We start from the raw sequence: 25,983 nt of genomic DNA, 5'->3' as shown, positions 1-25,983 counted from the left end.
GCTGACTCATTAGGGGGAGAGTAAATGGGAGTATGTAGTAGGAAGGTGTATATAAGTTTATATGTGAGAGACTGACTTGATTTGTAAACTGTCACTTAAAGCACAATAAAAATTATTAAAAAAAAAAAAAAAAGAGTTTCTCACTGTCCAAGTTTAATGAGTGGCTTCTCTGATAGCAAAGCTGAATTTAAGTCTAAAGGAAATACGCTTATAATAAGGTTAATGCATATAATCACCCTTTCATTAAAATGAAACTTAATCCTATGAATATAAAGCACCAAACAAACGAACAAACAAAAAAACCCGTTGCCATTAAGTCAATTCTGTCTCATAGCGACCCTAGGATATACAGCACCAAAAAAACCAACAAACCAACCAACCAACCAACCAACAAAAAACCCACTGCCATGGAGTCAATTGTGACTCAGTGACCCTAGGACATACAGCACATCAGCCTGGAATTCGTGCATCCCTTATAAAGCCTCTCCTGAACACCTGCACAGTAGCTGAATTACAGATTTGCTGTAACTCACCTAGAGGTGCTTACATGGTAAGAGCACAGAACTGTTTTAGTTTACATCTAATATGTAAAGCCTGAAAGTAGTATTTGAACATTTCTGAAAAGGAGACATTAAAAACACCTTTAAAAAAAAAACCTTAATTATAAAACAGAAGCTAATAGTAGAAAATTTGGAACATACAAATAATAAGAAAGCCATTATAGAAAAATTCACTTATAAAACTGCCAGTCATAGATTATCACTATTTCTGTGTTGTACATATGGCTATTCTTATTGCCTACGCATAGATAAAAACAAACATAACCATTTACATTATTTATAACAATGGGATCATATGACATATACTGTTTCAAAACCTTTTTCATGTCATGATCAATGTATCTCCGTATCTGATCAATGGGGATTTTACACTGCTACAGGAAGGAAGTACTTAAGTAAATTTCCTCAAAATATACTTCGACTGCAAGTTTAGCAAACGAAGGATGAGAAAAGAACACAACTAATCTGAACCCTCCACTGCATTTTAAGGAAGAAGGCTTGTGCCAAAACGTTAAAAAGAAACAAAATATTTTAGGATAAATTACGTCAGCTTCCTGTGCCTGCTGTGGAATCCAGTCCAAACACAAATTCACCCCAAATTCCTGTATCTTTTCATTTAGTAATACTATGTAATTATCATTTCTTTGATGGTACAAGATAATAGCTAACACTCATAACATTTTTTTAGGTTTCAGGCACTGTTCTTAGCACGTGACATATGTTAACTCATTTTGTGCTCACAGTTTGATGAAATAGGTCTAATTGTTATCCCCATTTTTCAGATGAAGAAACAAAGGCAAAGAGAGGTTCACATCTTGTTCAAGGCCATCAGTTGTTAAAAGTGGTGTAGCTAGGATTTGAATGCAGCAGTCTGATTTAAAAGTTCACTTTAAAAAGATCTTTCAGGGACAAATGTTCAAGTAGAAAGAGCATTACAGTAAAACTGCTCAAATAAGCAGAACACTAAACATCTGGCCTCCTTCTGTTTTCTGAGAATTTTGGTTAATGAAGACTTGTACTGTCTTTTTAATATACCTTCACTTCTAATTTACCTTAAGTTTCAAGATAAATTTCATTACTGGAAAACAGAGAATTGTTGTAAATTGAGTCAATCAACCAGGAAGCTCTGTCTCTGTTCATCTGAATTGAAGATTATTTGAGTATACGCACTGTTGTCCAGAATAGGCATCATAGTAAATGGTTGTGGAGTAGTTACATCAAATGGCAACTGTATGAACTGGAGCTAAACAAAGACCAGGTGTAAAGAGTTTGTGTGACTAGCCCATAATATCCTCTCCCTGGGGCAGAGTCTTCCTTCCTTGTTCAGCCTACTACTCCCAAAATGCATGGTTTATGACCTCTGTATTTCAAGGTTTCACTTCCTTGCTTTATTATTACTAGATTCCACAAGTATAGAACAACTGGGGAGAGGAAGAAGAGGTTCAAATGTTGTGTATTTCGGGTCCCATATCCTTTGTGTCTCTCTGTGCATTCCATGTCAATCTGTAATTCCTCTTTGGTTTTCAGTTTTGCCTCAAAGGTTGCCTTTGCTCAAAATGTCTACACTCTGTTGCCATATTCCAGATACGTGTTCTGAAGGTTTCTCCAGCAGAATTTTCATGAACTGATTGAAATTATACTTTACGGTTCCTTAGATGTTAGCTCTCTTTTCCACAAAGTCAGGTTGCTTTGCCAAGAAGTCAGCCTTCACTCGGTGGGGCAATGCCAGTTGTAACCTGGACACTTTGTGTGTAAAAGGGGGCTGTTCTGTTTCACGGCTGAAGTCTTGAAGTTCTGTGAAGCGATGGCTCTTTTCTAAAGACTGAGTAGCTTTCCGTTCAAGTTCACATTTGAGGCAGAAAAATCCACCAGGACTGCTTATTTAATGAACCACACTGGGCAGGAAGCCTTCAGGGCCTAACGAATCTTGCTAAGGCTGTTACAACTAACAGCATCATTTAAGGTTTGATACTCTGACTAGTTACCCAGGAGGAACATTCTACTGGCATTAGGACAGGCACCAGAACTGCTTTTCCAGAAGTTATGATGATAGTTCTGCCACTCATCCCAATAATGACAACAAACAAATACCAGTCGCTGGTTAAAAAGCGTACGATTTTGGTGTGTACTCTCTAAAGAGCAGGGTATTAGAGATTGCTGGAAGATTACTGGATTTTTTCTAATGAGGTAAGACAGTGGGATCTGTGTTGGTTAAAGTTACTATAATTATAAGCAAAACTAGAAATATTTAGTTGGAAAGCACCAAAATAAATAAATTAGAAAACACCAAAACCAAAAACTCCTACATCATTCTATTAATCCAGTTAAAGATAAAATTGTACTATTATCTGTGCAAGATAAAATCATCAATAAAATAATTTAGTACCAACATAAAACAAAGGATCATCTAATTACAGGCATACCTCATTTTATGTAACTTAACAAAATTTACATCTTAAAGAACTGTTCAAGTTGCTCACAAATTCCTCTTAACCTTTGTTTAAAGGCAGCTGAGCCTTCAATGTTAGAGAGTGGCACTTAATAGAGAAGTGGCCCTGTGGTTCAGGTTCATTATCTAATTAACCATTCAAAAGGAAGAGGGGAACATGGTTCTGATAGTTTCAAACGTATAGTCTGAAGATTGCCAAGTATGAGAAAAAAATCCAATGATCTGGAAGAGAGGGAGAAGGTTCAGGGTTAGGAAAGATGAGGTAGATTCCTAGGAAATGAAAATCACCATTAGGCTTAAAAAAATGCTACAAGAAGAGTAGTTCCAGTATCCTGACATTCAGTATTTCATCAGCCTGGCTACCATCTAAATTATCCTTTCTTCCTTAAAAAGTGTGTGTCAGTACATCAGAGAAAAAAATTTTTAAAAATCCTTCCTGTGATTTATTTGGATTTATGCTGACGTTAGAGGAAAACAAGATATTGATTATAGAAACTGGGTCAATATTGTGGGAAAGCATCTATTTTGTAAAGCAAGCAATGCCAACAGTAGATGACAGCACACAACAGAATGAAAGCCCATATCCTCAAAACAGGTGTTATTCTACACTGCCCTTTCTACTTTGCTAAAGGACTGCACTATTGCAATATTATCTCATTTCTCCCAGCACTTTCAGAGGAAAGCACAATCAATTCTGCAAGGTGAGAGAACTAGGACAATATAAATTGATGGCTCAGGCACTTCCCTGGGGGGCTCCAAAGAATATTCTATTTTTAACTCTCTTTTACTTCAACAGAGAAGAGAGCATGAAGAAACAGTGTTCAGCAGAAAAGTACTACACAGGCTTCTGACAGGCTAGTTTTATTTTATATGGGTGACCTGAACTAGCATCTGTGCTAAAGGAAACAATCTTAATAAAGCGGATTAGATATAATGAGAAAGATAACAGAAAAACCTGCTAAGAACTGCTTAGTCAGAGCAGTATTACTGATCTTTTTTTTTAAGACTGAACTCCTGCGGCAGAAGCACTGTTGGGGTAGGTTTAAAAAAAAAAAACTTAAAACATGAGTCATTTTGCAAATTCTAAATTTATGTTTAACTAGGCATGGGTAAGACAACTACTCCCAAATCATCAAAATTTCAAGCTCATTATCCTGGCCTGTGTTACGGCCGTGGTCCTATTTTAGCAGGCAGGCAAGTTCCAGGCTAGCCTTCTTTTTGGAGAAAGAGAGTAGCCATCACCTTCACTATCCTTTCCGTTCCATCACCCCCTGCTCCCCTACTCCTATGCCCAAAATAAACACACACACACACACACACACACACACACACGGCAATTCTAATAAGAACAGTTACACAGTGGTTATAGCTCATAGTTACTGAAATGACTGTCTTATGGAAGAGTCTACACAACTCAAGGAAATCTATGGGTACTTACCAGATCTATCTGGCTCCAGATTTCAGTGGCGGCAGATTAATGGAGGAGGGAAAAGGGAAATAGGTGCATTTATAGGTATTATTATTGTCTGAATCTGTGCTGGTCATACAACATACTAAGAAATGCTCACAGACTCAGTGAAAAAGCATGGATAGCCAGAGTCACCACTTAGTAATACAATACGAAATTCCTATTACTTGGATCAAAAGTTGTCTATAAAGAAAACTACTGACTTTGTGCCTAGAGTCCCTATTTGACAAAGCTGAATCCCTCATTGATACCCCTCCTCCCCTGTTTGCCCAAGGAAGGCCGTTTCTTTCTTCCTTCCCTTTTACACCCTAGTTACTTTTAAATTGAGCCCAATGTTCTGAGTACCTTGCAGATTGCTCATCTAAAATGTCCCTCTTACAGCGTGGTTTATCAGGACCTCATCTACTGATAGCAAAACTGGGTTACAAGTTAATTGGAAAGCTAAGACTGAAGACATAACGTATTGCTATCCTTTGAAATCATCAACTGGTTGCAAAACTAAAATTATATTTAGTTCCACAGAATCATTTTGACTGCATTAGGTGTACAGTACTGCAGCTGCAGTTATACCAGTGGCAGGAGCCCAGGTAGGTTCCTGGGTGGTGCAGTTTGTGCTTGGCTACTAATTGAAAGGTTGGCAATTCGAACTCACGCAACAGCACTGCAGAAGAAAGGCCTGGTGATCTGCTTTCATAAAGATTACATACAAGAAAACCCCACGGAGCTCAATTCTATTCTGCACCACACAGGATCACCATGAGTTGGAATCAGCTTGATGGCAATGGGTTTTGTTTTGTTTTTTTTTTTTGGAGGGGCCCAAATAGCTTCAAATGTATTTAGGTTAGGTTCGCCTGATGGCATGTTTTAATATATAATAATATACCTAGAACAGTTATGCAGCAAGAGGGAAAGAGATTTAACTTTTGCTAATGGGTCTGACATGCTTAAGATATTAAACATTTAGATAAGCTCCAAACCAAACTGAATCTGCCTTCCAAATCTGCTTTGGAAAAAAATTAAAGCTACAGCTTTCACAAATTTTTAAAAGGCAAATTAGATTAAGCCAAGGTTGTCATTTAAATTCAAATCCCTATTTCTGTGTTATGATGCATGATTAAAAGGCATTACAATTAATGGAAAGTATAAGCAAATGTTAATACCTTAAATACATTAAAAAAAAAAAAAAAAAGGCAGTGGAAACCTGAGTAAAAAGAAGCCAGGAAGCAGCTGAAAAAGAGACCGGTTCACTGTGAGAAATGTAAGCCTCTCAGACAGTGCTACGGCCCCGAATCCAACAGCTCAGGAACAAGGCCAATTATTGCAAAATATTAAACATATACGGTAAAGCTGCAAACTTTACACAAGAGTTATAAGAATGAAAGCAGCTACACAGAAAACAGCCAGGGCCTCATAACCCAAACTCTTTGCTACAATCACTACCTGTGGGAAAAGTACCTGTATAGTCCCAGCTCCTTATATATAATGCACTTTATAGTATTCAAGTTGTAAATTTTATCATAAAGGGTTAAGATAATAAATTTTTATTACTGCTACTAGCAAGTAACCAGGTCTTTTGAGATAGCTGCTTCTATGATTCCAGTTACTGACAGTAAATTGTGAAGACATTGCAGACTAATTCTTAATAGTTTACCCTTTCTGGATCTAAAAATGACTCACGAGATAAACACAGAATCACGGAATTCTGGAGTACACAGTTTCAAGAGACAATACAGTAAAACACCCTTACTTTGAAAGTGAGTAAACTGAAACTCAGGGGCTTGAAGTGATAAGCTTAACAGCAGTTAAAAAACAAACCAGGGCTGTCTGGATTCTCACTCCTCATTTGGTTTTCTTTCCTGTAATATAATGCATTGTTTGAAAAGCCTTAGGTAGCCACAATTTTTTCTGTTTCTGTTCACAGTGGTTCACTCGACCCTGTTTTGAATGACCATGGTCGGTAGCTTTCACATTCATAACAAAAGACTGGTATATTCATTCTCCAGCAGTAACAGTTAGTACTGATTTTAATTCAGTCCCCAAAATACATGGAGGTTTACTGTCAAGGAAATGCACACTATTGTGGTCTGCTGGCACATGTGGATGGGAAACAAAAGCAGTTCATCCTACAGATATTTCCTCAACTCTCTCTCCACCACAAAAAAGGAAAATAATAGGAAATCCTGTATTTCTATTAGCCATACTCTATCTGGTCTAAGAAGAATACCTGACTCGATGGGGGTTGTTAATTTAGGGCAAAACTTTCTTAAATTCATATTTGAACATTTAAAAATTATTACTGGTGCCACAATGAAGAAAAATCGTTCCAAATCTACCAATCTTTCATTATTTTGTTGAATAATCAGTTTTCCCCTTTTATGTAATAAAAGAAAATAACAAGCTTCTTGACACTTTGTTGGATGGCCAAGTGTTATTGGACAAGAAACAAAAATGTAAGAGATGAGACAAGTTATTTCTCATTTTAATCAAAATTGGAATGGGGGAATGTAGGAAAATGTAAGAAAAAGAAATCCAAAAGAAACCTTGAAGGCATTATGTTTACATACAAAATTGTAAATTACTGAGGTGAAAATTGCCATAAATCTGTAAAAAACAAGCAAGCAAACAAACAAAAAAACAAAACACTCCCTTGTTCATTCTTCAGTGCATTTCACTTCTTCGTTAGGACATGCAAACATAAATATGCACTATTCTGTAACTGTCGACATGAAAAGTAATCATTTAAAAAAAAAAATTTTTTTTTTTTTTAGAAAACTTTTTAGATAACAGCTTTTTTATTTAAGAGTTCATATCCCTATTAATTCTATAAAAAGGTTCAATACAATTACCAACACAATAGTTGGTACTGAAACTTTATTTACATTTATCAGTACAACAAAATTTCTTTCCCTTTCAGATATGGATGCTTTGAGATTTTATTTCTCATTCATTTTCTAAGTTGAATGAGATTTAACTAACTTGAGCTGCAAATTAAGAGGATATTAAATAACATAACTCAAAGGAAAACTTTTGGTTATAAAAAGTGTTATGTATGAGCCAACACAACGTCAAAAACTATTCAAAGACATGATTCCCTTTTCTGAGCCTACACCATCCAGATGCAATCTGACTTACTTATTGTTTCCTTCCTTCTCATCATAACTAGTATTAGAGAAAACTCCATAATTAAAAATATCTCTAATGATAAACACATGCTGTCTGTCACATAGATATTTTGGTCCCCCATCAGGAAGAGTGGCATTTTCTGTTGTTTTTCATCAGGTGGGAATGTTTTTCACAGAGATGCATTGGCACTAGCACACTGGTCCTACCTGTGATGAAATGTTTTAATTTAGCAGGCAATTTCAACATGGTGGGGAATAAAAATTTAGCTTTGGAAAAGAAGTAAGCACACAGAATCTCTGCCTCATTAACAGGGTGTGCTAATGGACTAAATCGACCAGTCACACACAAGGTATCTGAATGAGTACAGTGAAGGTATGTTTCTTTTTCTGTTATCATGGACATCGGCTATAATTTGCATTATAATTTTCGAAGGAAAAAAATCAAGACCAAAAACTGTATGAAATGTCAGTCACTTGAGGTCCAGGAAATCTCAGGAAATCATTACTATTAGAATGAAACAACAATGTGCTTGAAACTAATGAGCATGTCATGACCAAAATCTTGGTTCCCATGTATAAAGAACAACTTTTGACATCTTTCCAAATTAGAGCATATCCTAGTTTACGTTACTGGGAAGTGGAATTTATCATTAAACTTAGGGTAAACGTGAAATTAAAGTTATATTTGAGACAGACGACAAACTCTAACTCTATAATGACCAATGTTTGTATACACCATCCTTTGGAAGAACATTTATCACACACATAATACAAGACCAGTAACACGTAAAGAAGAAAGAACCTACATACTAAGTATAAAACTCTCCCAGGAATAACAGATTAGGGTCCTGAAAGTTCCCCTGCAAAGGTGTAAGTAAGAATCATAGATGGTACAGGGAGCTGGTGAGTCACAACGATCAGTGAAAACTCTGCATGAGCGAAAAGCAAGAACTTCTCATCAGGTTGCCCAGTATGAAGGTATTTCTCCTCCTGAACTTGTGGCAACTCTTCAGAGTTCCACACAATAACAAGAGCAGTAAACTGCCTTAGTGGAGATGGATGGTTTTGTTGTCATGGTGAGGCATGCTGACATGGACTGAGAGCCACCAACAGGGATCAAAAGTGACAAGCAGAAGCTATTCAGAAGACATCTTAATGCCTTGTGAATCCCTCTCTTACTTATGCTGTTATCACAGCTCTGTTATCAGGCAGCAAAGATGGTCTCAACTACAACGGCAGTGAGGCTGGGCACCTGCTTACACTGCTTGGCCTTGTAGAATTTTCTCATTTGGCATCTCACCATTTAGCACATAAGCCTGAAAGTGTGGTGTATTCTGTAGGATGCTAAGATTTGCCCTCTCTTTTAATCTCAGCAGTTTGCATATGCACACACATACCTCAGATCCTTGACAGACTGAGTCTGGCAATGTCTTAATAGCAAAACTGAAATAAAGTAGCACGAGAAATGCGAGAGTCACAGCTAAGAATTCATGACATAAGAAGTACGACTCACCTGTCTGTTGTGCAGGCTGTGGCAGTGGTTGGTTTAGATGTGAACTGTAGTGGACAGACGGTACCGGGCGATACTGAGGTTGACTGGAGTGATAGTGGCCTGGAGTACAATAACAGGCTGGCATCTAGGATCGTAAGTATTGAGGAAAAAAATCCATTTTTATTGTACACAAATTTTTTTTTTTTCCTGTGAGGAAAACTGGAGTGTAATAAGTAACAATTCTTGCCAGTACTAACCACCTGAGAACTGATTTGCTTAGCTTTAAATTTAATCGAAAAAATTAAAAAAACTTTCAAACATATAACCCATAAAACCCAGTGCTATCGAGATAGTAAACCTAAAAGGCACCCACCCATTAGCCCACCGTCAGATTTAGCAGTTTTAAAATTTTTACCATATTGGTTTCAGATCTTTCTCTCTCTTTCATGAAGCTAAACACTACTGAGAAAGCTAAAGGCTGACCCCAACATCCCTCAGCTCTACCCTCCACAGAAAAGCCATGATCGTGTAGTTGGTGCATAACGTTTCTCTACATGGTTTTAGAATTTTACTCTATGTCTATTATCCATAAACATAGTATTGGTGAGTATTTAAAAAATTTACATTTATGTTACTTTACTAATATAACTTTGTGTAACTATATTTTTTTTATTCTTTTGTAATTAGCATTGTCGTTGAGACTTATTTTTATTGAAATATGTAGTGCTAGCTCATTCAACTGCTGAACAGCATACCGTTGTATAAATAAGTTTATCCATTCCCACATTAATGGAAAATGGCACTGGTTCCATCATTTAATTGTTCTTGTATTTCTAATGCAAATTAAAATTCCAGTAAGAGTCACTTCATTCAATTTTCCTTCCAGAGCTATTTACATCACTTGTAAATTTCTCTTAAATTAATCTGACCTAGTTTGGGGGTGAAAAACAAGCAATTAACCCAGTGATGTAGAGGTATGTAGCTGAGTTAACTTTAAGAGGTTTGTGGGTTCCCTCAAGTTCTGCTTTTTTGATTGAAACCAATATGGTAAAAATTTTACTGCTAAAAAGAACAGAAATTAGCAGACATCTTAAGAGTGCCCATCTCATCTGGAAACCAGAACTCCTAGACCAGTTATAAGCCAAGGATCTCCAATTCATTTATTAGTTACACATACACAAGTTTCCCTGTCTTTAGAACATTAGAACGTACACAATATGAATGGAATCCTTTAATTTTTCCTGGAGGTAAAAGCAAGTTATAGGGTAATCTTACCCATTACTATACTTTTCAGTATATGTGAGGGTATGTATAAATAACATATGCTTTTTTTCCTCTTAACTAAAAAAAAAAAAAAGACTTAATCACTGCTTAAAGCAAAAATTATTATATTACATTTTGGGTTTATATTGTCTATAGATGCAATATATAGTTTATTCTCATTATTTGCAGTAGTTATGTCCTATAAAATTGCCATAAATACTGAATTAACAAATACTGAACCACTGCTAACTAGAGCAAATCCAGGGTTAGGTTCCAGTGAGCCTCAGGTCACAACACTTTTGTCAACCGATCTATATATAACCTTGTTTTGTTATTTCTGTTTAAAGACGTCTATTTAATATACATCATTCATAAACACTGAACTCATGCCCAACAACATTTTAACTCATACCTAAAGGAAGCTTATTTAACACATATATTTTCTCTATAAGGCACATCACAGCCTTCTTATGATTAGGAACATTAGACAGCACTTCAGCACTACATTTGAAGGCCATATTAAATAGTAAAATCAACAATAAAAGGCACAAAAATGTGAAAAATGGAGAACTAAACAGACTGTAAAAGATACTTATAGTATAGGAGCTGACACAACAAGACAGAGCATTGCATTTTTCAGCCTTAGCTGGGAATGTGTGAGTTGGACAACTAAAATTTTTTCCCACTTTTCATATGACTGTGAATGACTATGAAAGCCCCATGAGTACTGATTTTGGGGTTATAAATAAATTTTACTGAGTAGGTGAATTCACAAATATAGAATCTGTGAGTAATGAGGACTGACTGCATATGACAATAACAGCACAAAGAACGGGGATGGGGTAAATGGAATTATATCTTATAATACTGGTATAGTTTATCTGTAGTATCAATATTAATTTAGAGTAGTTGTGATAAGCTAAAGATACATATAATCATCCCTAGAGAAATCTAAGACACACAGAAAAAAATTCAAAGGGATATAAATATAAAAAAAAAAAATAGAGAAAATAAAGTGGACCATTAAAAGGTTCAAATAATAAAAAAGAAGGCAAGAAAGGAAGCAAGAGAAACAAATTACAGATAAAACAGCATACCTGAATCCAATCATGTCAATAATTATATTAAATGTAAAGGGACTACACAGTCCAATCAAAAGGAAGAGATTGTACAACTAGGTGGTGCCTGGCCACCACCACCGATTGCTCTGACAGAGATGACAATAGAAGGTCCCAGGCAGAGTTGGAAAAAAATGTAGAACAAAATTCTAACTCAAAAAGATAGACCAGACTTGCTGGCCTGACAGAGACTGGAGAAACCTGGAGAGTATGGCCCCTGGACACCCTTTCAGCTCAGTAATGAGGTCGATCCTGAGGTTCACCTTCAGCCAAAGATTTAACAAGCCTATGGAATAAAACAAGACTAAAGGGGTGCATCAGCCCTGGGGCAGGGACTGGAAGGCAGGAAGGAACGGCAAAGTGGGTAATAGGGAACCCAGGGTTGAGAAGGGAGAGTGTTGATATGTCATGGGTTGTTAATCAATGTCACACAACAATGTGTGTACTAAGTGTTTGATGAGAAACTGTAGTTTGTTCTGTAAACCTTCATCTAAAGTACAATTAAAAAAAAAAGGAAGAGATTGTCAGACTGGATAAAAAGGCAAATTCCAACTATACAGTGTATATAAAAGACACATTTTAAATATAAAGGTTACTAGTAAGAAGATGGAAAAATGGTATACCATTTAAATGCTAACCAAAAGAATGGTGAAATCACTGTATTAATATCATATAAAATATATTTATTTCAAGACAAGAAATAATACTAGAGTCACAGTAGAACATTTCATAATGATATGAATAAATATTTATCAGGAAGATATGATAATTATAAATGCATACACGTCTAATATAGCTTCAAAGTACTGTCAAAACCTATAGAACTGAAAGGAGAAATAGACAAATCCATTGTTATTTACTAACAGAACAAATGGACAAAAACTAAGTAAAGATGTATAAGACTGAAGGACACCATCACTCACTTTGATACAATTTCTTTTGTAGAAATTTTAAAAGTAATTTTATTGGGGTAAAATATATACAACCAAAATTTGTCATTTTTAATCATTTTAAGAGCACAATCCAGTGACATCAACTATATTTACTCTGTTATGCAAAAAGAAGCCTGGTGGCGCAGTGTTTAAGGACTGGGCTCCTAACCGAAAGGCTGTTCAAGCTCACCAGCCACTCTGCGGGGGAAAGATGTGGCAATCTGCTTCCATAAAGATCACAGCTTAGGAAACCCTATGGGGCAGTTCTACTCTGTCCTATAGAGTCGCTAAGAGTCAGAATCGACTTGATGTCAACTGTTTTTATTTTTTTTCATGTTATGCAACCATCATCATTATCTATTTCCAAAAGTTTTATCACCCCAAACAGAAACTCAGTGCCCCTTAAGCAATATATCTCCAGTAATATTTGGAAACTAAACAACATACTTCTAAATAAGCTATCAGTCAAAAAGAAGTCACAAAAAGATTAAAAAATACCTTGAACTTTGTTTTGTTTACACACTCTCAAAAACTCTATGCAAACTTAAAAGTAAGCTTTCTGAAGTTAAAACTAATCCTACATGAGATGTTCCCGTGGGAAGGAAAGGATGAATAAGTGATATACCTGTGGTGAGGGCTGCTGAATATATCCCTGCTGCTGGAGCACAGGGTGGCTGACAGGGTGGCCAGAGGCAGAGTAGCCGGCAGTAGGGACTGGCTGCCCGGGTGGTAGGGGAGGAGGTGGTGGCGGTGGCGGTGGTGGAGGAGGATGTGGTGCGGGGGCTGCTGTCACAATGTAACCAGGCTGCTGTGGGGACTGGAGAACAACAGTGGACTGGAACATGGTGGCATGAGGGTCAGAACTATCAGCGGATGGCTGGCGGGCAAGACTCATATGGCTAAATTGAGACCCAAGGTTGTCCTGCTAAAAAGAAGAAAAGTCAGAAATTAGTAAGCCTTCTCTACATAGGCCAAACTTATCAAAGAGAAATACTTAATATATTTTACAGTGAGTTGCAGTAATATGTATTACGGAAATCTTTTATCTATAACAGACATGCTTTAATAGAAAAGAACAGCTTCAAGAAAATGAGAACTCTGTGGCAGGAAGGCTGGGGTATTACAATGCTGTCATTGTCAATTATTTTATAACTGTATTTAACAGAAATGTATAGCGTGTAGGAAAAAGTAGGGTATGACAACATTTTACATTAAAAAAAAAAAGAAAACAGACATTTATTTAAATGAAGGTTAAAGGCACATTATACCATCAGGATGTAGAAGTGAAACTGGACACTTTAATATTATAAAATTAACATTTTCTGAAAGGACTTCAAAGACCAGGTAATGAGTAAGATAAGGTATTAATTACTCTTTATTTTAAATCATCTCCCTCTTTCCTAGATCCAGGTTCTATTTATTTTTGTATCCCTTATCATGAAATCTACCCATCCCCGTCCTTGCTCTAGTATTTCAAAAATAATTTGGCCATAAATTCTTTTCTTCTCTAGTGTTGTTCAGTCTGTTCCTAAGATCAGGTGATATTAGACAAATGTAACCCAAATGACAGTTTCCTAAAGCTCTTGCTACGTGGTGAGTAGCCAAGCTGGGGTTATGAATTATATGCCGCCTGACAAATGCTTCTCTGACTCGACAGCATAGGACCCACTGCACTTCACAGCTTCTTACTGCTCTAGAAAGTACTACTACAGTGACAACACAATGTTGAAGTGGAATTTCGCTGCTCCCAAGGAGCCACAGATGGCAACCATATATATCACATTTTGTTAAAAGGTTGACTTTGACAAAAAGTGCCTTACAAAATTGTGGCAATTGAGCTGTCACATCAAAATGGACATGTCCACAATTTCCGTAGTCTACTGTTTTTGCAAAGTAAATTAAGGTTATAAAGAAGATAAGGGACTGAAAAGGGGGAACCTTATTTAATAACCAAAAATATGTGGTTTTACTCTTCCCTAATGGTTGCTACGACATATTCTAGCACCATTAGCCTAATTTGATGAATGGTTTCAAAAGCTGTAATTACAAAGGAATATTGCCAAATACTTACAAAAGAAATACCACAGCTATACAACACTGTCAGAGTTACCTTGGAAAAAGTTATTCTCTTATTCCAGTGATCTCCTGTTTTTCAAAACACTGTGAGGCTTTTTTGCTATTGTTTTCTGGACAATGTTTTAACCTCAATGCTGGCAAAATTTCTTTTTTTTTTCAGATTGGAAGTGATTTTTGAAAATTATTCAGCACCAAGCCTGGTGAATAAGGTTCCCCCAGCTCAAAACAAAAACATCCTCCAAAATACAAAGTGTTTCTAAAAAATGTCAAAGAATGATTTTCAGATATAGCATGTAATCTGACTTACAAAGCATTTTCAAAATGTGATGACCATATGCTCTGAATAACAGTGTTACTGGGAAAAGTATTCAGGCTCTTAAGGAGACTCACTGTAAGGGAAAGGACTACATTTATCCAATACCTTGCTAGGCACCACGCAGGAGGTGCTTTGCATTGCTGTCTCATATGCTAAGTAACTGCTTATAGAAGGTTACACAGCCAACGAGGGGGCACAGTAGGTCTGAGATCTTACTAAGAGTTGTAACCTTGGGCATACTTTGTATTAAAGGAGGTACCATGACTTTACAGCCCCATTAAATACCTAGAGATACTCTTTGGAAATATACTTAGAAGAAAGCCCTTTGTAGCTGTAAAGCTCCAATTTACCCTAATAATGGTACTGAGTCTACCGGACCAAGGTGCTGGGGGAAGATAGAAAGCTTAAATCCAGATGAGAGCTCCCATTCCAGGAATGTACAGAACCTGTCCTCAGTGAGAAAAGGAGCTAACACATCTTAGGGCTAGAATAGTCAACCTGAAAGTTATTTCAATATGAAAAAGCAAGAAAAGGTTAGGGTTTAAAAACAACCATATAATAAGCCAGTGTGAAAAATATCTTATGAAGCAGAATAAATTAATTTGTTTTTAATATGGGCTAGGAACAGTTTTCAGTACATATGTATCCCTGACTTGAAAAAAAAATCACAAAAGAATCATATAACATGAACCACATTCACGAGCGTTCATCACACAATCGCCCACAGAAACAAGGCAGGAGGTGAACAGAGACATAGAAGAGATATAGTACCACGGAGTATTGCTGGGTGGGTGAGACTGGCAGGAGCGGGGATGGGTAAGGGGCTGTAGAGTACTGAACAGGCTGTGAAGAAGACTGCAGAGGCCGAGCAGGCTAAAGAATAACAGGTTGGCAAACAATGTTAAATGTCAGAACACAACGTTAGAAGAATTGCATAAAAACGGAAAGTTACACTTTTTTTTTTTTGGTAACAGCTTAAACTACATTTATAAACTCATCTTTAAAATAATACAGGAAACAGTACAAACAATACTAAATGAAGAAACTCTATGTAGTAAAACTCTTGAGAACATACTAATGCCTAAGTTTATTACCTAAGCATAAGAATTTTTGGGGATAAAGGTACTTCTTTATTACAGATTAATTAAAGTAGGTAACTCAGGCATTTCAAGTACTATTATCTAAGCATGACTCCTGGGTTAAGACAGTAAAAGCAAACCTACTTATCCTTACTTCCTGGTTTTATGAAGGGGTTGCCTATTTAGCCATATAACACTAAACAATAAAGAAAAACTTCATTTGCTCTTATTATCAGACAGTACCGTGGGTACCATTTAGAGTAATAGCCTCAGAGCACCACACACGTACCCACAGACACACACGGGAGCGTATCTCTCATGCAGGAAGATGAAACACATTCTCCTTATAACTAAACATTTTGGTTATGAAAGTACATGTTAGGAGCTGAGAAACTTAGAAATTTTTGACTGTGAAAATGCAGTGAAATACTTCTGCACTTCAGGAAAAAAAAGTTCTATGTTCTCCAGGGCACTCTTTCAAAAAACAGACGTTTTAAAAATGAGAAACGTTTCAATCATTTCTAAATCTTGGGGAGTGCGGCTGGGCATCTATATGCTAACGTTGGCATCGATTTAATTTCCCAATCTTAACATTTACATCGTTTATTACAATCTACATACTGGCTTAAAGACTATCACACTCCACATTACACATGGCAGCCGGGCTGAGTAAAGGTGAGTGACCTGTAGACAGCCATGTAAGGAAACAGTGGAGGAGCCCAGGCAATCTTACCCTACAAAAAAGCTTAATGCTGGTTAAAATGTATAATCATGAATCTCCTTCTGGATGATTATCTCTAAAGAGAATGCATTTAAAATGCAAAATAAACTAATATATTGTTAGGGTGCAATCTACATATGAAGTTCTTATGACACACACACACACAAAATAAATAAAAAACGCATACTACAAAATTAACACAATGACTTCTAAAGAATAAAACGCTTAAATTAGCTTAGAATCCAGCAAAAAAAAAAAAAAAAAATTAAAGTAAAAGCACTAAAAAAAGGAACCCCACCCCCCAACCCCGCCCCGTGCCGTCAAGTCGATTCCGACTCATAGCGACCCTAGGAAACGCTGAAAAATAGGTAGAGTAGCCTTTGGTTCCTCAGAAAACTCTGGACTAGAAATTAGCAAGCTTCCTAATGGATGGCAGAATGTATCACACTAAATGAGGTGTAATAGCTTTAGGACTTCAAAATACACGCTCCAATTACCCACTGCTGTTGAGTCGAATTCTGACTCATAGTGACCCTATAGGGTACAGTAAAATTGCCCCATAGGATTTCCAAGGCTGTAAATCTTTACGGAAGCAGACTGCCACATCTTTCTCCCGTGGAACAGCTGGGAGAGTCAAACCACCGACCTTTCACTTAACAGCCAAGCGCTTAGCTCCATGTGTTATTAAGCCAGTCAACCAGTAGGACCTAACTTTCTTCAGACAACCTGACTTACTATATAAACGTCAGATAACCCTGACAGTCTTTAGTCTGCTGGGGGATAAAAGAAGGAAAGTACTACTAGCATCAAGGGTATGAATTACTGTCTCCCAAAGTGTCATGTGGAAAACCCTGGCAGTTCTACTCTGCCCTATAGGGTTGCTATGAGTTGGAACTGACTCGACGGCAATGGGTTTGGTTTGGTTTTCTATCTCTCACAGGGTGGTGGATGGACAGTACCCTGCAGAACTAGAGCAACCCACTTCAGTTTCTTATAACTGCTTGATCTGCTGAATATTAAAACAGCTCACCCTGCTTGCTGGGACAATGAACTCTCTGAGTTGTGCTTTAGTCTCTCCTCCCCTCTACTTCCTGCTGTTGTGAAACAGGGATAAAATACTCAACAAATAGGCTCATGAGACAAAAAAATTCCCTTCTTTCCAATACATATTCAGTATTTATTAGCTGAAAAGCCCTTGAAGTTTACCTCTCTCCCTGTGAGTAATGAGTGGGACATCACTGGTGGCAGAATATTAAAGTTCTAAGAGATACCTGCTTCGGCTATCTTAATTATAATTACTGAATTTAGTCCCCAATCTGCCAAGGCAGGTGAACTTAGCATTATGTAATCATGGATATGTGCACCTGTGAGAAAATGTGATTAGCTGCTTGCTGTTGAGGAGGTGGGGGTGGCAGAGGTGGCTGTGGAGGTCCAGGCACTTGGGTTCTGATTGGTTGTTGAGTCATAGGGGGATTATACACAACTGGACTCCCATCTGGGTTTATGAAGGGTTGACCTGAAAAATTTAAAAAGGAGGAAAAAATCATTTACAACAGAGATTGAAAAGGAAATAGGTCATTCTACGAACAATTTATAACACATGTCCAAAATCCTTTCCACACCTAAAGATTTTCTTAAGTTGGGAATCAGAGCCTGATCTAAGGCATTAACAGTCTTTCATTTTCAAACTCAGAGTAAATATTCAAATGTTTTGTTGCAGTGTTTGATAATGGTGGTGCTTCCCAAATTGTACTGAGGTTATTTTATAATATAGAAAATTTGCCTAAAATATGATGACCTCCAAATTCCGAAATGCGTTTTGCCCAAGGGATTCAGTTACTGAATTGTGGTCCGGTAATACTGTAACACATTTTGGTTTAAATGTAAAGTACATGACTTCAAGATTGTGGGAAATTATTAATTATTCTCTATTAGGTAGTGGGAAATATCAAATTTACAGGCCACATACATATATTTAAATAATAAAACTAGACAAAAATTGAAACGATAGCTTCACACTTCAAATTGTGAACTGGATGGTAGCGTCCTCATTTTACAATTTTTAATTTCTGAAAAGTTATGATTACTTTTTTAATTCTAAATACTTTTACAAAATAATTTTCTTTTAATTCCAGTGAGTTTGGTTCACAAAACAGAAATTTAGTAGTGATTTTGAGGATCTGTTCCTATGGCTTATTAATCATGGGGGAAAAGGTGCATATTATAAGTAACTAAGTAAAATAACTTTTACTTTCTATATATACACATACATTATGAACAATTCTTTTTAATTATAAAAGGTAACATTTTTTATTTTAGGAAAATAACCCAAAAATACAAACCAAAAGAAAATAAAAATCCCCCATCATCTTATTGCTTACATTTTGGATATTTTCTTCCAGACTTTTTTTCAACGCAGATATAAATTCAAAGATTAGTATTTTTCCTTATTATACACCGGATTATTAAAAAGAAAGAACTATGTGAAATAACCTATCCACTGACTCTGGTACCCATTTAGAATGACAAAAATACAGAGGAACACAGTGAAATTTGGCTGAATAATGGTTTCTTAAATTGCCTTCAAAATGTTCTTTCTTCCATGGCAAACCCTTCTCCATTCCCTCCCCTGAGGAAAGTTAGGACATATGATAAAATAATATTTGGGAAGGAAGACTGTGTTGTTGCTGTTAGGTGTTGCTGAGTCGATTTCGACTCATAGCAACCCTATGTGACAGAGTAGAACTAGCCCATAGGGTTTTCTAGGCCGTAATCTTTACTGAAAGGAGCCCTGGTGGTGCAGTGGTTAAGTGTTCAGCTGCTATTCAAAAGGTGGGCAGTTCAAACCCACCAGCCGCCCCATGGGACAAAGATGTGACAATCTGCTTCCGTAAAGATTACAGCCTTGGAAACCCTATGGGGCAGTTCTACTCTGTCCTATAGGGTCACTGTGAGTTGGAATTGACTCGATGGCAATGGGTTTGGCTTGGGTTTTGATCTTTACAGAAGCAGACTGCCAGGTCTTTCGCCCTTGGAGCCAATGAGTGGGTTCGAACCACGAACCTTTGGGTTAGCAGCCAAATGCTTAATCACTGCACCACCAGAGCTCCTTAAGGCTACACTATTGCAATCAAGCGGGAAAAGTCCTTCAAGGTAAAACTGTTTTCTTTAATTAGTCTCCTGACAATTTATGTGATGGTTATAAAATCCAAACCCAAACCTATTGCCATCGAGTCGACTCCCACTCATAGCGACACTATAGGGCAGAGAAGAACTGCCCCACAGAGTTTCCAAGGAGCACCTGGTGGATGGCTAGAGATAAATAAAAACAAGTCAGGCTAGGTATTTGTTGATTTTTAAATAATTTTGAAATTAAATAAAAAGGTACTGTAGATTTGAAAGCAGTGTTAAAACTAATTTAAAAGCTGTCTGAAGAAGTTATGTTATACGCTGTCCCCAAAAAAACCAAGAAGATCATTTTGGACTCATCTGAAATTTAGAATACAATCTGATTTAAGTTTGATCAGCTACTCAATTGAATCTTTCATGCTCAAGAACATATTAACTGTTTTCTTTTTTAAAAGAACTAGGAAGTATAATAATATTAAATCATCTTATATACTGTTCCAGAGAAACAGGTTAGTAACACAATAGACCCAAAGGATGAGAAAATAATTGTTGTTAAGCAAAAAATGGATTAATTTCTGAAAAATCAGTTATTTATGCTAATGCAATTCTTATATTTAGAAACAACTGTTCAAATACTTTTTCTTCAAAAAAAAAAGATATGAGTGAAACCTGAAGGTAAACAGAAGTCATGGTTTTCTCTACTACAAGCAAAGGAAAAGCCAGGGGCACTCACAGACTGTGACATACCTACTTCTATCTACCTCATCCAGCATCTGCCATTATAATGTGACCAAAAACATTTTATCTCTTTTTAAGGAAGTTATCAAAGTATCTGAGACTGCTTTCATTGTCTTACCAAATGACTGAGCGGTTTTATTTTGAATATAGACTGAGACTTATGAACTCTTAAAAGATCATGTCATCTCTATATAAATAATTTTTGCCAATCTACATAGTGAAGTATATTATGATTGTGGTTTCTTAATCTTCTGAGGCTTAGTTTCCTTATCTGTAAAACTAGAGTTCACCTACCTATCAGTGTTGTGATAAAGATTATAAATAACACATTCAAAGCACCTAACACAGCACATGGCAAGTAGTGAATGTTCAATAAATGTATGTAAATTATTATTAGCTAACTGCAAAGAATGTGTTGTTAATATTAATCATAATGACTAGATTTACTTTCTTATCATATGTTCTTTAGCTTTTCCTCAGTAGAAAACAATTATTATATCCAGAAGGACAATTAATAATAGGTTTTTTCCACTTTGTTGTATCAGGACTAAGAGCTGTTTAGTTTCTCCTTCTTCCTAAAATACATATTATTTTCCCCTGGACAAAATCATTGCATCAAGTAAGTTTTTTGTACCTTGTTTCTAAAAAATGAATTATTCTTTGGTCAGTTAGGCCATTACCTGGCCTAGAAGATGTCAGAGATGACACAAATGAGAAAAATGCTTTCAGGTATAAATATGTGTTTTAAGATTTTCTAGCATGTTTTCATTAAAGTTCTAGGGAAAATGCTAATTATTCATGACAAATAAAAAGCTGACAACACATATACAGACAATACATTTAATAAGTATCCTTTAATTTTCAGGTAAGTTCTGATTTCTCAAGTGAAATAACATCTTTGGATACCAACCTGTTTGTGGGTTGATCAGAATACTGCCAGGTGGTATGCCTGCCGCTTCCAAGGGAAGCAAAAAGAAGCTAGTGCTAGGAGATGCAACTTGCCCATTTAGGCCACCGTCAAAGGAAAGAGAACTATGAGTGCTGACAGTTGGATAGACGACAGGTGCGCCATGAGAAGACTGGCTGAGAGCTGTACCTGGAAGAGGCTGCTGGATGTGAGAAAGAGAGCCCGTAGATGACCCTACACTACCAGAAGACTCAGAACCTAGGGAGGAGTAATGAAAAATGGATTTTTTAAACCTCATATAAAAAGGCAGCACGTTTTAAAAATATAACAGTAAAATTCACATTGCGTAACATGCAGTTACCACATAAAAGCATTGGTTATTTTTGATTTACTGTGCAATTTTACTTCCCCTACCCACCATGAACAAGTATGATACAGCAAACTCATCACAAAAGTTGTCAGAGAACTCATAGCCAAAGCATGCAACTTAAGCCATTTGTAATAACACCAGCCACAGACAGCCACAAAAAAGCAATTACCCACATTCCCAAAATGACAAAGCTATGTACATTTTACCTTTTAGATTAACACCTAGGAATATACAGATTACAGTTCTCCCCAGGAATAAGAATTTAGCCCATTCAAATGCCCAAAACCTTTTATATCAGAACCCCTTGATCTATAACAACACAGAAAGATTTAGGGTAGTGTAGGAAATAACAGGAATGATAACTTCTCTATTAAGAGAAATAACCGTCAAGTTTCATTGCAGAATTTCTTCTCTCAGCTTACAACCATAGCATATTTCTGTAGTATAAAGTCAACTTTCCATTTTTATCGTATCAGGTGACAGAGATAACATGAAAGATACTCCATGTCCGTATATTAGCATTAACTTAAAATCTGTTTCTCACAGCACTTAATAAACTAATTTGATGATTAATTTTTAACTGACTGCATAATTGAAATCTACTGCATTTTCTATTAAACAGAGACCAAAAATGCCACTGACTTTCAGCATAATGACTAAAGGTGGACAATGGGACAATGCAAGAAAGGAGAAGATAGGCACAATAAACATATGGTTAATTAGCTTCTGAATAAATGAGTTGACTCTGGGATGTAGAATTAATCTTTAATGATGGAAATAAACAAATCTGATATACTATATAGATTGCCTTCTGAAGAATAGCTTCCATTTTAAGTTGTGCCAAAATGACTATTGACAAGAACCATATCGACTTACCTTAGACATTTAAAAAAATATTTTTTCCCATTTAAAGAAATGTTAAATATTCTTTTCATCTCTAAAGATAATACAGAGTATAAAAAAGTAGTACATGTCCTTACAATGTTTCAAATCAGCAATGTATCTAAATGACTTTCTCATATCTGAGTAGTTATTTATTTGATTATGATGACCAAGTAGCCATTTTTCAGATAAATACTTATTTTGAACATATGCAAGTTTCTTATATTCAGAAAGTTTACCTATCTTTAACAATATCCTATCATACACACTAAGACATTTTTAATAGCCATGTTGTAAGTTAAAAAGGTGATAATTTCTATTCACAAGGCTTAACAACTTAAAGCACTGACTATAGTCAGGCATTAAAAAAATTCTGTTACCTCGAATACAAATCTCTGGCTTCAACACTTATCTGTAAAATACAGACGTCTAGCCTAATGCAAATAGGCTAAGGATAGAAAACCATTTCTGTTGACTTTCATGGTTATTTTGGGAGAAAAAGAATGATCTGCAAAGATCCCAAAAATGAGGTAAAATTCTTCTGTACTGAAGCCAGTCAGTGGAAGTACTGAAACCAGTTAGTGAAAGAAAAATATTTTGAGCCAATGTACTCTAAAAACAAAGAATCTAGGAGAATGAGAATATTACTGAAATTTCCAGTCACTTATAATAATTACATTGTATTTTTTCTTTGGTTTTTAAATTCCTCAAAAACACCTCTGCAATTCTATTCATTTTCTGAATGGAAAATGAAGGACTTTATCATGAAAAAATGTAAGTAATAATGAATAGTATTAATTTTTTTAATGGTTTAGGTAAAATTCTAGGGTGAGAAACCATGCCATCCAGCTATAAATAAGCAAGAAAGAATTTCCTGCGACCCCTGGGTACTCAGGAAACCCTGGTGGCATAGTGGTTAAGAGCTATGGGTGCTAACCAAAAGGTCGGCAGTTTTAATCCACCAGGTGCTCCTTGGAAACCCTATGGGGTGATTCTACCCTGTCCTACAGGGTTGCTATGAGTCAGAATCGACTCGAAGGCAGTGAGTGGGTTTGGTTTTTGGTTTTCTGGGTACTCAAAGAAGAGACGACATTTCACTGAACCAACCTGCTTAAGTTTATGTCACAATAGAGAAAAATTTTTGTTTTAATCAATGTTTGTAAATCTGTCTCCAGGACAGAGAATGAATCCTAATGGCCAATAAACATGTTACCCCTTAAACACTTTGGAGGAGCTCAATGCACTGCTAGTAGGAATTTTACGTTTTAGGATAATTAGAAGTCATACCATAAAAATAAAAGCTAAGACATGAACGTTAAGAAAACTAATATTTTTTTTCCAAAAACTACCTGTTTTTGAAAGCCTGCCTATGCTCTTGCTGCTTCCAGAACTATCACCTCTTGTCAGGACTGAAATTCCGCTGAAGCTGCTGGCTTTGGTGACAGCAGGCTTTAGGTTTCGGAGAGAGCTGTCGGAGTCTGTGCTGCTCCAGGGCCGTGGCTCAGAGTACTTCAGCTCGTTCTCAGTGCTGCTTTGATGGCTATTTGCTGATCTCCCTGAAGCATCTTTATTAACTCTGTAATTCAGAAATAAAATATTGAAAAGCTAATGGGGGGGAGGGGAGGAGAAAGAATAAAGAAGAAATGCTTCAATTTTTCAAAACTGGGTGGAAAACATGCTTCTAATACCTAAATATCTGGCGCCTCTGCTGGGTGCTATTAGCATCCTCGTCTTGGATTCTGTTGACATTTTAATAAGACATTTTTATTTTTATTAGCATCAGTCAGAAAGTTACCAAATGTTAAAAATCCTCTCACCTTTTGTCAATAATATAATTCTCTTGGGAACACAGGGACTAGAAAGAAAGAACAGAGAAAAAGTTGAGCTTTTGTTAACTATGTAACACCATCTGTAAACCAGTAACAACAAAAAATCAACATATTTAATATTTAAGAACCATGCCCCCCTCCAAAAAACAAAAACCAAAATGATGATAAACCAAAGAAAACCAAACCTTGTTGCCGTCAAGTTGATTCCGACTCATAGTGACCCTACAGGACAAAGCAGAACTGCCCTACAGTTTCCAAGGAGTGCCTGGTGGATTCAAACTGCTGACCTTTTGGTTAGCAGCCATAGCACTTAGCCACTATGCCACCAGGGCTTCCAAAGTGATGATAAGAGTACACAAATAAATGATAATGGAATTTTTGTTTGGCTTGAAGACACTATGCTTGTTTTTAACAGATACACATCTTGAAGTCATCCACTTTGTGGTCCACATTAATTTGAAATTCAAATATTCACTTCTAAACAAGGGAATCCATTTCATTATCATAAAATCAAGGTATACACCATTCAGCAGATTCCATCTCATTTACTCAACAAATATTTGATCACTGCTGCTATGGCTGTGAATATAGCAGTAAACAAGCAGCTATGCCTTAATGGAGTTTCCAGTCCAGCTCCTCTAGCACTATTAACCTAGGTCAGTCAGCCATCGTTTTTATTAGGATTATGACAACAGTCTTCTAACTAGTTTTCCAGCTACCAGTGTTTGCCCGTTTCACCTATTTTTATACAATGGAAGCCAAGCAATCTCTCTAAAACGTTAATCCAATCATGCCTCTTCCCTCCTTAATGGCTCCCTGACGCTCTACCATAGGGGTCAGTCAACTATGGCTGGCCACCTGTTTTGCAAATAAAGTTTGATTGGAAAACAGCCAGCCCATTCCTTTACATATTTCCATGGCTGCTTTCATACTAAATGGGTAAAGTTGAGTAGCTGCAATAGAGAGTGTATGGCTTGAAAAGCTGAAGATATTTACTATCTGGCCCCTCACAGAGACAGTTGGTTAATTTGTGCTCTAGCCAAAAGTCCAGCCACCTCATCTGGTCCCTGTTTACAACTCTAATCTATAAACTTTCTTCACTTCCTGTGCACCCAAGCTAGAATCTAGCTACTCTGAATCGTTCAGTTCCTCACAGGTGTCAAGTTTTCCTTTACCTCTGGGCCTCTGCAGATACTGTCCTTCTACTTGGAGCCCTTCACTCCTCTGGGTCTCCTCCAAGGTGCTAGCTCCCCTCCAACCCAATTCCGCAGGACTTCTCTGCCATGTCCCTTAGTTTGCAGTGCTTCTCTGCTATGTCCCCTATTATTCCCTCACACCTCTACTGTTATACAAATCACATACCATATTGTCATCGCTTGACTATCAAGGGCAGAGATCCTGTCTATTCTATAGTGATGAGAATATGTCTAGTTTAGGCTCTGAGGTCAGCATCTTATCTGTGTAACCTTTTCACTAGTTAGCCTCCTGGAATCTTGGTTTCCTCATCTGTAAAATAGAAACAACGATAGCAT

At 36.6% G+C, this 25,983-nt stretch overlaps 1 protein-coding gene across 11 annotated transcripts in view; it reads right to left on the bottom strand.

The window, feature by feature from the left end:
- Window positions 1–25,983, bottom strand: part of R3HDM1 (R3H domain containing 1) — a 191,825-nt gene that overhangs the window by 50,491 nt on the left and 115,351 nt on the right. For 5 of the 11 annotated variants that reach the window (XM_049889236.1, XM_049889241.1, XM_049889237.1 and 2 more), the window contains 7 exons: window positions 24,440–24,477; window positions 24,311–24,361; window positions 23,972–24,198; window positions 21,374–21,628; window positions 17,961–18,112; window positions 13,030–13,329; window positions 9,113–9,236 (listed from right to left, as the gene is read on the bottom strand). In XM_049889236.1, coding sequence (XP_049745193.1) covers window positions 9,113–9,236; window positions 13,030–13,329; window positions 17,961–18,112; window positions 21,374–21,628; window positions 23,972–24,198; window positions 24,311–24,361; window positions 24,440–24,477 — 1,147 coding nt within the window. Of the gene's footprint in view, window positions 1–9,112; window positions 9,237–13,029; window positions 13,330–15,567; window positions 15,670–17,960; window positions 18,113–21,373; window positions 21,629–23,971; window positions 24,199–24,310; window positions 24,362–24,439; window positions 24,478–25,983 lie in introns of all 11 variants that reach the window. The other 6 variants (XM_049889243.1, XM_049889244.1, XM_049889247.1 and 3 more) reach the window with 5 other exon arrangements.

The sequence above is a fragment of the Elephas maximus genome, chromosome 6 (genome assembly GCF_024166365.1).
Source record: "Elephas maximus indicus isolate mEleMax1 chromosome 6, mEleMax1 primary haplotype, whole genome shotgun sequence".
Taxonomy (NCBI): domain Eukaryota; kingdom Metazoa; phylum Chordata; class Mammalia; order Proboscidea; family Elephantidae; genus Elephas; species Elephas maximus.
The sequence above is the reverse complement of the archived record's forward strand: the minus strand, read 5'-3'. Positions and strand labels throughout refer to the sequence as shown.